Source organism: Emiliania huxleyi, assembly GCF_000372725.1.
Source record: "Emiliania huxleyi CCMP1516 chromosome Unknown EMIHUscaffold_172, whole genome shotgun sequence".
In the NCBI taxonomy this organism is placed as follows: Eukaryota; Haptophyta; order Isochrysidales; family Noelaerhabdaceae; genus Emiliania; species Emiliania huxleyi.
Window position 1 is genome coordinate 187105 of NW_005200861.1, and position 10225 is coordinate 197329.

General features: G+C 66.8%; 3 protein-coding genes across 3 annotated transcripts; 2 read left to right on the forward strand and 1 right to left on the reverse strand.

The window, feature by feature from the left end:
• The first annotated feature begins 1321 nt into the window (after window positions 1–1321).
• EMIHUDRAFT_442103 (hypothetical protein) lies at window positions 1322–1961 on the forward strand. The gene is made up of 2 exons (XM_005784159.1): window positions 1322–1618; window positions 1740–1961. The coding sequence occupies exons 1-2, from the start codon at window positions 1340–1342 to the stop codon at window positions 1797–1799; spliced, it is 339 nt and encodes a 112-aa protein (XP_005784216.1). The 5' UTR covers window positions 1322–1339; the 3' UTR covers window positions 1800–1961.
• Window positions 1962–2336: 375 nt separating this feature from the next.
• EMIHUDRAFT_231423 (putative ABC transporter) lies at window positions 2337–6880 on the reverse strand (the record flags this gene model as incomplete). The annotated part of the gene is made up of 11 exons (XM_005784160.1): window positions 2337–2748; window positions 2856–3560; window positions 3628–4040; window positions 4193–4913; window positions 5210–5260; window positions 5336–5381; window positions 5551–5695; window positions 5841–5939; window positions 6130–6189; window positions 6284–6754; window positions 6824–6880. The coding sequence occupies 11 exons, from the start codon at window positions 6878–6880 to the stop codon at window positions 2337–2339; spliced, it is 3180 nt and encodes a 1059-aa protein (XP_005784217.1).
• Window positions 6881–7963: 1083 nt separating this feature from the next.
• On the forward strand, window positions 7964–9453 carry EMIHUDRAFT_442107 (hypothetical protein). Its single transcript, XM_005784161.1, has 2 exons — window positions 7964–8032; window positions 8102–9453. Exons 1-2 carry the CDS (start codon window positions 7979–7981, stop codon window positions 9038–9040), a joined length of 993 nt encoding a protein of 330 aa, XP_005784218.1. The 5' UTR covers window positions 7964–7978; the 3' UTR covers window positions 9041–9453.
• The last annotated feature ends 772 nt before the right edge of the window (window positions 9454–10225 follow it).

The following is a 10225-nucleotide window of genomic DNA, read 5'->3' on the forward strand; positions in this document are numbered from 1 at the left end:
GCGTGCGCGATGCCGAATGGCAACTACCTTCATGTCTTGCTTGACGAGGCGCAGGACACCTCTGGATCGCAACTCGCCTTTCTGCAGCGGCTGGCCCCGCGCAGCTCCACCGTGGTCACTTGTGTGGGCGACGCCGACCAGTCGATTTACGGCTTTCGCGGCTCTCAACCCGACATGCTTACCCGTCTGACTGCCGCGTTTGGGTGTATGCCGCTCATCCTTCCCACCAACTACCGCTGCGCGTCCTCCATTCTCAACCTCGCCAAGAGCCTCATCGAGGGCTCGCCTCTGCGAGAGCATCTCCCGCTGCTCTCCGCCCCGCGCGCGGCCGCCGGCGAGGTCATGGTGATCCAAAAGGTCGACCGGCAGGCTGAGATTGAGGCGATTTGCCGCGAGGTGCTGGCCACGCAGGAGAGGTCAGAGGGCGGGCGAGAGGCCACGCACTCCATCGCGCTGCTCTGCCGGCTTCGCGTCGACTGCCTGGCGCTGCGGCGCGCGCTCAAGGAGTACGGCGTGGCGTGCGTGCAAGCCGAGAAGGGGGAGGACGGTGGCGGCGGCGTCGGCGGCGACGGCGGCGGAAGCACCGCCGCGACCGTCTCTCTCGCGTGGCTGCGGCTGGTCGTCGAGCCCAAGGACGACCTCTCCTTCCTGGCGTGCGTGGCGGCGCCGAGCCGCGCCGGCTTCGGAGGCGGCGAGGCGTCCCCTGGCATCCGGTACCTGCGCTCGCTCGCCGCGTCCAAGTCGAACGGCCAGCGCAGCGTCTGCCTCCTCGTCGCAGCGATCCACGCGGCGCGCAAGGGCTGGCCGCCGGCCGGCCCGAGCCGCCTCTCGAGGCCGCAGCAAGAGGCACTCTCGAGCTTCCTCCAAGACTACGAGGTGGGGGGGGCTGTGGGCTCCTGCCCCACGCGGCCCAGCTCGCGACATCCCCCTCTGTGTGTCCTCGCAGGCGCTGCGGGTGGCGGCCCTCGCCGCCGACGCGCCGCCGATCGACGTCCTCCTCGAGGCGCACGCGCGGCGGATCGGCCTCGAGGCGATGCTCGAGAAGGAACGAGTCACCCGCGCGTCGCAGCGCGCCGCCTTCACGGTGGCGTCGTCGACGTCGCACCGCGCCGCGGGGGCGCACGCCGGCTCAGACGAGTCGAGCGACGACGGCGAGAGCGCCGCGTCAAGCACGCGCCGCGCCGTCAGTCTGCAGCTCTCGCGTTTCCTCCGCACCGCCGAGCAGGTCGGCAGCGCCGCCTCTGCGCCCGGGCGCGGGGGAGGCGCGGGCCGCGTCGTGCCCGCCCTCGAGCGTCTCAAGAAATTCATCGATGACATGAACCTGGCGCTGTACGACCCGATGACGGCCCCCGGGCAGGGGCAGGGGCAGGCCGCTCCCTCGGGCCACGCCCCGCCCGTGGTTGTCACGACGATCCACCAGGCAAAGGGCATGGAGTGGGACCTTGTCTTTGCCTGCCATCTGGAGGAGGGCTCGCTGCCGCTCCTCCCCCGGCTCGAGCCACACTCGATGGAGTACGTGCAGCACTTCGAGGAGGAGCGCCGCCTCGCCTACGTCGCCTGCACGCGCGCGCGGCGCAAGCTCGTCGTCACTTTCTGCGAGGGCCCCTCCACCACAAAGGCGCGGCGCCGGCATGCCCACCGCCCTCCCTTTTCGCTGGGCGCCGGGCAGCCCCCACAGGCTCTCTCCAAGAACCCGCCGCTCTCTCCAGGAACCCCCTCGGCCGCCCCTTGCCGCACAGGACAAGCCGCCCTCGAAGCGGTCGCGCTTCCTGCCCCGGCAGCTGCCCGGCCTGCGCTGAGGCCCGAAGAGGCAGAGCGCTGCGCCCGTGGGGCAACGACTTGCATGGGTTGAGCCCCGTCGGCCATACACGGTCAGCCGTACGGGGAGGTACGGCCTTCGTGGTTTCTCGTCTCGAGAGGGCGCGCTGCCGTGAGGTCAGTCTGTGAGGAGGGTCGGGGGTGAGCTCGCACGATTCGATCGCGCGAGGATCAGCCGCTCTGATCGCGTTTTGCGCACCGCGCCGGCTGAGGGGAGCTTCCAAGGGGCTGAGGGGAGCGCTTCCAAGACCCCCCGAGCCCCGTCAGCGTCACACCGGACACCGACTGCAAGACCCCGAGAAAACCGTCCGAGGCGCGAGGGCGTGGCCGGGTGCCCGTGGCGCGTGGCCGTGGCGCCGGCGCGCCGCGCGCGGCCGGCGGCGGGGGCTTATGAACTGGAGTGGTGTCCGTGTGCGCGGTGCTCTGGCGTTGGGGAGGTGCACATTTCCGCGTTATATATCAAACGACGAGAGACTCCGCCTCACACAGCGGGGGCCGCACTGGCACACCCGCGCCCCTCAGCGCGCCTTTGCGTCGCGAAGCTGTTCGACGGTGACGCTGCCACCCGCGACGACCCACCGCTCGTTGGAGATCTCCTTGACAAAATCCTCGTTGTGCGAGACGGTGACGACGGCGCCCTTGAAGCCCTTGAGCGCCTGCGTGAGCGCGGCGAGCGTGTCGTTGTCGAGGTAGTTGGTCGGCTCGTCGAGGGCGATGAGGTGCGGCTTCGACCAAAAGGCGGCGCAGATGACGAGCCGCTGCCGCTGCCCGCCCGAGAGCTGCTTGATCTTGCCGTGCGCGAGGTCCGAGCCCAGCCCAAAGTCGTCGAGGTGCTCGAGGATCTCGGCCGAGGTGATCGGCCGCACCGCGAGCCCGGACTCGAGCGCCTGCACCTTGAGGTCGTAGTTTTTGACCATCTTGAGCACGTACCTGCGCGGTGCAGGGCGCCGCTCGTCGGCGTGTCGCGGCATCGGCGGGTCGGAGGGGTGCAGGAGGGCGGCGGCAAGCCGGGTGCGGGGCGGAGGGGCGCGGCTCACGGCTTGAACTGGGTCTCAATCTCCTCGAGGGGGTACCACTGCGTCGCCTCGCCCTTGCGGCCCGGCTTGACCACCTCGTACCAGACCTGCTTGCCGCGCTTCTGCCGGCCGACGACGTCCTTGACGGCGCCCGTCTGGTCGCGGATCGCCTTCTCGTCGTCGGTGAGGGCCAGCGTCTTGAGCTTGGACAGCTCGACGTCGAGGCCCTGCCGGAAGCGCTCCTGGATGTAGGCGATCGGCGTCTGCTGCAGGTACTCCTCGAGGTGGTGGAGCGAGTGCTGCGCGATGTAGGCGAGGCGCAGGTTGTGGTGCTTCCACACCTCGCCCACGCCCTCCGTCGGCTCGAGGTCGCCGATCAGCAGCTTGAGTAGCGTCGTCTTGCCCGCGCCGTTTGCGCCGAGCATGACGACGCGCGAGCCGAGCGTCACGGTGACGCTCGCGGACGTGATGATGGCGCGCTCGCTCCCCTCGTACGTAAAGTGGATGTCCTTCATCGTCATCACCGGCTTGCGGTAGGTGCGGATCCCCTCCGGCTTGCCCGGGTCGGGGAAGCGGATCGGCAGGATCGAGCCCGACGCGACGAGCTGCTCGACGTTGGACAGGGTGGAGAGGGCGGAGCCGGTGCCGCTCTCCGAGCCGCCCTCGTCGGACGGCTCGGCGCCGTCTCCCCACGGGATGAGCCGGCCCGTCCTCGGGTCGACGTACCTGTTCACAGCCAGAGGTGTGAAGAGACGCTGTTCACAGCTCGAGGCCCGTCCTCGGGTCGACGTACCCCGTCCCGTCGTCCGCCGCGCCGGTGGCCTTCCCGCTGGCGGGCAGGCCGGCCGCAATCTCGGGCCGGAGCTGCTGGAACTGGCGGAATGTCATCGGGTAGTAGACGAAGCGGCACGGCTTGCCGGCGTGTCCGCCGTTGTCGTAGTGGGTGATGTCGGTGCACACCTCGTCGATGAAGGCGTAGTCGTGCGAGACGATGGCCATCGTCACGCCGGTGAGGGAGAGAAGGTGCGACTTGAGCCACTCGACCGCCTTGCGGTCGAGGTGGTTGGTCGGCTCGTCGAGCAGCAGCAGCTCGGGCGCGTGCAGAATCGAGATGGCGACGCTGAGCTTCATCTTCCAGCCGCCGGACAGGTTGTTGACCTCGCTCGCGCGGAGCTCGTCGGTGAAGCCGACCTCCGCGAGCACGCCCTCGATGCGCACAGCGGCGTCCGCGAGCCCGGCGGGCGCCTGCGGCGGGGGCGAGGCGAGAAGGGGCGGGAGGGATGAGGACGGCCGGGGCGGAGAGGGGAGGGCGGGGTGAGTGGATGGCCGGTCGCCTTTTGCATGCAAAAGGCGACGACGTCGACGCCGTCCTCGCAGACCACCTCGTGTCGGATGTAGTGCACGTTTAGGCCGGGCGGGAAGCCGCGGATGTCGCCCGCCGAGAGCCGGTTGAGCAGCGTGGTCTTGCCGACGCCGTTCTGGCCGATGAGGCCGTACCGGTGGCCGCGCTGGAAGCGGATGTCGGCCTTCTTGAGGAGGACGCGGCCGGCAAAGGCGAGGATGCAGTTCTGCACGTCGACGAGGTAGTCCTTGCCGTCGGAGGAGGTGAGCACCTGCTGGGCGCGGAGCGGCAGCTGCTCGACGAACGCCTCCACCGCAGCCTCGCAGACGGGAGGAAGCTTCTCGGCCAGGCTCGTCGCGCCGACTGCGACGGCGAGGGGGACGAGCTCCGCCGCGAGCCGCTGCGGCGCCTCGGCGAGCAGCGAAGTCGACAGCTTGCCCGCGAAGAGCCGCTCGAGCAGCGACGTGCCGAGCGAGCCCATGTGAGCAGCAACCTCGGGCGGCGTGGTCGCCGCGCCGAGCGCGTCGGCGAGCCGCGTGCGCAGCAGCTCGCTCACGACGTCGCGGCCCTTTCGCGCGGACGCCTGCAGCTCGCCAACCCCCTCGAGCAGCTTGTCGCGCGCCGTGGCCGCCTCGGCGCGCACGGCGGGCGACGAGTGCTCGAGCGCCATTTCGAGCGCCGGGTTGAGCTCGGGAAGGAAGGGCGCGAGCTCGGCGCCGTTGACGATGAGGGCGCACCTGAGGGGCGGCGGGGCGGAGGGCGGAGGGCGGCGTATACACATATATAGTCACGGGGGACGGAGGGCGGAGGGCGGCGTCACGGGGGGCGTCTCGCGCGGCGTGGCGTTCTGGTGGCGGGCAGCGCGCGGGGTTGCGGGCGGCGGAAGGGGGCGGCGGCCGCAGTCAGACTGACGTGCAAAATGGTCAATCCGCATCCCCAAAGAGGCTCGGACTGGGGCGACAACATCGGTCATCACTCTGCTGGCGGGGCGGCGGCGGCGGGCGGGCGAGGGTGGGAAGGGGGCGGCGCGCACATGTTTCCGGCGCAAGTGGCTGCCTTCTTGACGAGCTCGTACGTCTCCGACCTGCGGGGAGGGGGTGAGGGCCACGTCATGGGGCGAGGGGCGGGGGCGCGTGAGGGGCGGAGCCAGGGAACGCACCGGAGTCCGCGCAGCAGGATGGGCATCAGAAAGGCGAGCGAGGTGCCTAGTCCACCCACCGATTCCCTTCACCCACCATTCCCTTCACCCATCCGTCCCTTCCGCAGGCAGCAGGACAGGCAGCAGAGAGAGGCGAGCGGAGGAGGCGTCCATCGCTTTGGCGGAAGGTCTGGCTGTCAGAGGCTCGTCTCGGGTGGTCTCGGGTGATGTCGCACCGTCCATCGCGTTGACGAAGGTCTGGCTCAGGATCTCGTCCACCGCCTCGAGAGTGAAGCTCGGCTCTCGCAGCGCGCGCACGATCATCGCCTTGAGCGACTGCGTCTCCGGGTTGTCGACGCAGGAGAGCATGGTCGGGATCACCTGAGGAGCAAGGAGGTGTCTAGGAAGTGTCTAGGAAGTGTCTAGGAAGTGTCGGGATCACCTGAGGAGCAGCTCGTTACTCGCACCGGACGCCGTCTCGTCTCGTCTCGTCTCGTGGGCTCGCCTCGGACGCCGCCGACTGCACCTTAGCGTTCGAGTCGTTGAGGCACTCGATCACCGCGGGGACGCACTCCGGCATGCAGGCGCCGAGCGGTCCCGGCGCGCGGGCGGCGAGGCGGCCAACCTGGAGAGCGCACGCACGCGGCTTGAGGCTGCGCCTCGCGGGGCTGCGGGAGCCACGAGTGCAGCGGGACACGGCTTGAAGAGGTGCGAGGAGTCTCCTCGACGGGTGTGAGCGTCTCCGCATGTGAACAGGTCCCGAACCCGTACTGTGACCCGGTAGCATCTGTTTCCGCATCTGGGGTCTGCAGCACCGTGCGCAAGCAAACCTCCTTGACGTGCCACGAGACCGTCCGCATCCCGTGGTAGAGCGCCTATCGACAAGCCGCCGGGCGAGCTGCAGGACAAGACTCCTCCCGCTCCCACGCCGCCCGAGGCTCGCGGCTCTGCCGGCATGGCCGCAGGCACCGCGAGCGGGTCGAGGCACGACACGACCGTCTCGAGCGTGCGCACGGCGGCCTCGCCGACCTTGCGGTCGCGGTCGCCGACCAGGGCGACGATCTGAGGCAGCTGCGGCAGCGCGAGCGGCTCGAACGCGAAGCCGAGCCGCTCCGACATGCCTGCGAGCGGAGGGAGGGGCAGCGGGGGTGAGGAGTGCGCGACGCCTCGCCTCGTCTCTTCTCGCGCCTCTCCGCCGCTCTCGGCCGCGCCGTTAAGGCAGAGGACGGCCGCCTCGCGGGCGTGCGGCGCGGAGCGGTCCTCGGCCGACTCGTGCGCCGCATTCATCAGCCGCGGCACCGCTCGTGTCGCGTGGAGCGGCACCGGACCGAGCCCCGAAGCGCAGGCGCTCACGTAGATGGCAGCCGCCGTCGCCGCCGAGGCGGAGGCTGCGCTAGCCGCCTCGGCGAGGAAGCGCTCGAGCGCCTCGACGGAGGGCGCCTCGGGCAGCTCGAACCCGCTCTCCTCGCTCGCCGCGCCCCCCTTGCCCGCCGCCGCCGCCGCCCGCACCGCCTGCGCCGTAGCCTCGTGCGAGCCCGACACCAGGCGGGAGAGCAGCTGGCGCATCGCGACGCGGCTGGCCTCGGCCTCGCGCGCGGCGGCGGCGGCGGCGGCCTTCTTGCTCGCCGCCGCCGCCGCCGCCCGCGCTTCCTCCTTGGAGGCCGCCGCCGCAGCCTCCTCCTTGCTCGCAGCAGCCGCTGCAGCCGCAGCCTGCTCGCCGGCGGCGGCGGCGGACGCGGAGGCCTCCGCGTCCGCCGGCTCGTCCGCCGGCTTGGGCTTCTCCTTCTTCTTCTTCGGCTTGTCGCCCGCCGCCAGCGCGGCTGCCTTCTTCCGCCGCTTCTCCTCCGCCTCCTTTGCCGCGAGCGCCTCCTTTTGCTTCTTGGTGAGCACCTTGACGGGAGGCTTGTCCGTGTTCGCCTTGACCGGCGCGACAGGCGCGCCGGCGGACGAGATTCCCAGGGTGCCGAGTGCCCTGTCGAGGTCCATCCCGCCAGAGTTGCTGTGGTTTCACTCCGCTGGCTGGCGCGTATCCTCCGAGGACACAACAGATTTCTCCTTTCTTTTTTTTTGAGCTACACTTCTTTCTTTTTGAGAGCGCCTTCGTTGTTAATAACAATACAGACGGATGGTCACTCGCTGTAGCCACATGACACGCACACACCCGCACCGCACCGCACCCCGCACCCGCGCGCGCCCCCGCCTCGCCTAGGTGGGAAGGAGATGGGAGGAAGGATGGAACAGCCCGAGGAATAAATAAGCGGAACAAAACACGTATGGGAGGTTGAAGTCGTGCACCACGCTGCCCGGCGTTTCTCACTTTCCGGGACAGCCCCGCCCTTGTGAGGCAGGAAAGTGGCGGCTACCCCGTACGCACCTGTGCGCGATCGCGTAATTATGATCGGTGTGAAAACAGCATAGTAGGTGTGTATATAGTAAGTAGTACATGCCCCTGTGTGCTCAGGCAGTCCTCTAGTGTGTCTGGACTTGGCCTGAGCAAATAGTAGCGTTTGGGGCGTGAATTTAGCCGAAGTGGACCTTGCCCAGCAAGGTCCACAGAGGCTAAGTTGTACGGGATGTGCTGACTGCTGGGTGCATTCATGCAACTTTTTTAAATCAAAATCGGCGGCTCCACCAATCGTGGCCGGCGGACTTATCCCCCTTTCCATGCTGCTGAAGTTGGCCCCGCTTCTGGTCGCGCTGCCGGCGTCTGCCCTGCCGGTGCTCCGCCCCACCACAATCACTCACTCAGGCAGGCTGAGCCTCACACGCGCAGACCGGCGTGCGCAGGCGGAAACCGTCCACGACATCAACCCGACCGCTCGCAGCACCACATTTGCGCCCAAGCCCAACCCTCCCGTGCCCGACGTGGTCGACGACCCCGCCTGGCTGATTGCCACTTCTGGCTTCTGTTCGAATCTCAATGTCGTGATGAAGGAGCGCGACGTCGAGGCGAGCGAGACGGAGGGCGATACGGCGGCGCACTTCATGGCCGACATCGAGTTCAACTACTACCCGCAGGCGGCGGTCAAGTTCACCGACTTCCCGCACCACCTCGCGAAGACCATCGAGGGCGACGCAGCAGAGGCGGACGCGCTGGTCTCGAGCGCGTGGGATCACAAGAACATCGCGTTGCTCGAGCCGACGTCGACGTGCAGCTCTGACCAACAGGCCGACCAAGCGTGGGGCATCTCCGTCTTCAAGGTGGAGGAGCACCGCCACTGCATGGACGGCGAGACCGCGTGGGAGGGGCATCCCTGCGTCCACTACTCCGGCTACGTCTCGGCAGCTACGTCCAACTTTGTCAACGTGAACGAGGGGCGATTTGTCTGCCAGCTGTTCGTCGATTCGATTGTGGATGAGGCGATCGAAGCGGGTGTCTATGTCGCGCTTGCAGCTCTCATCGAGCCTCACAAGACGTGTGATTTGTGGAACCTTGGGCCTTGCGTGACAGACGGGAAGAACAAAATGAAGGACGTCATTCGCAAGTTGCAGCATGAGGTTCGCCAGCTTCCTACCTGCGACAAACGTGGCGAAGGCCTAGTCAAGTCCGTGATGGATTTGGTGTGTTCCGTCGACTCTGTTTTGGACCAGTGGAAAAATGCCGTGTGCGATGTGTGCCACTCGTATTGCGATCGCGAGGCGCGCGAAGGGGGCAAATCGGCCCGCTGCGGCACCGCTGGCAACGCCTTCGAGAGGGAGTTGCTCGACTGCCACATCGGGTGCTAGAACGATACTCGAGTACAGTTCCGGACGGGCATTAAGAACTGCGGCGCTCGTAGCCCAGGCTCAGGTTCTTAGCTATGTCGAAGGCAGGCCGGCACGCGAGCCTCAGGTTCTTAGGGGGGGGGGGGGGGGGTCATACGACCGTTGCACGTGCTCTCTCTCGACGACTACGGGCACAACGAGGTGCCCAACGCGTGGGTCTTGCTGGAGGCTGTGTAGGATAGATAGGCCGATAGGCCAGGACAGGGTAGTCCTGCCTACGCACGCGCTGCGCATCAGCGTGTGCTGTAGATGCGCATCAGCGTGTGCTGTACCGGGTCGTGGGTTCGAGATGGGTGTCCGACCTAGCCTTAGCCCAGGCTCAGGTTCTTAGCTAGATTGGCGACAATCCGCCAAAATGTAAGCCTCAGGTTCTTAATGGGGGGGGGGTTCTTAATGCCCGTCCGGAACTGTAACTCAATCCTCCACCCAGTTCAATACCTCCGCCCAGCTCAACACCTCCCACCCAGCTCAATACCTCCACCCAGCTCAATACCTCCACCCAGCTCACCCAGCTCAATACCTCCACCCAGCTCAAGACCTCCACCCAGTCAAGACCTCCACTCAGCTCAATACCTCCACCCAGCTCAATACTAAGCCCCTATGGTCTATGTGCGCGATCTATTTGTCCAAGCAGACTACAATACTAAGAAGTTGGATGACCTAGATCACACGACGCTGCCAAAAGGCATCCAAGTCTCGCTGCCCCCCTCTCATTGAGGCAGCGTCTCACTGCATCTACAATTATATCACCGCCACCGTGCCACAAGACGCGATCAAGGAAGACTACCAAGATCAGTGTGCAATGGATGGCCTCAAACTTCTGGCTTATCTGCTTGCTGAGCTTTCAAATTCTTGGACCTTAAAGGGACCACGCCGTTGTCAGCCGTCAAATTCTTGGGCGTCGCGCGAAGTCCTATTCAGAGGTCAAGCAGCCCACAGAGCTAGCAGCCCAGATATCAACCAACAGGTTGGAGGTACTTTAGCACAGCAGCGAGAGAAGGATTTGGAGAAGATTTTGAACATTTGTGGTGTTGAGGGATATACACAACAAACCAGGGGGCTGCCGCCCCCTGGACCCCCGCTTCTCTTTGTGTTATACTCTATAAGGGAACACACTAGTAGTAGGACTTGAATCACGGGTCATAA

What these genes read in the sequence shown, in the direction of transcription:
- EMIHUDRAFT_442103 (XM_005784159.1), top strand. Translation starts at nt 1,340, where the DNA reads ATGACGGCCCCCGGGCAGGGGCAGGGGCAGGCCGCTCCCTCGGGCCAC. An exon ending in AGGGCCCCTCCACCACAAAG is followed by an intron (nt 1,619 to 1,739) that starts GCGCGGCGCCGG and finishes CTTGCCGCACAG; the next exon opens with GACAAGCCGCCCTCGAAGCG.
- EMIHUDRAFT_442107 (XM_005784161.1), top strand. Translation starts at nt 7,979, where the DNA reads ATGCTGCTGAAGTTGGCCCCGCTTCTGGTCGCGCTGCCGGCGTCTGCC. An exon ending in TGCCGGCGTCTGCCCTGCCG is followed by an intron (nt 8,033 to 8,101) that starts GTGCTCCGCCCC and finishes CGGCGTGCGCAG; the next exon opens with GCGGAAACCGTCCACGACAT.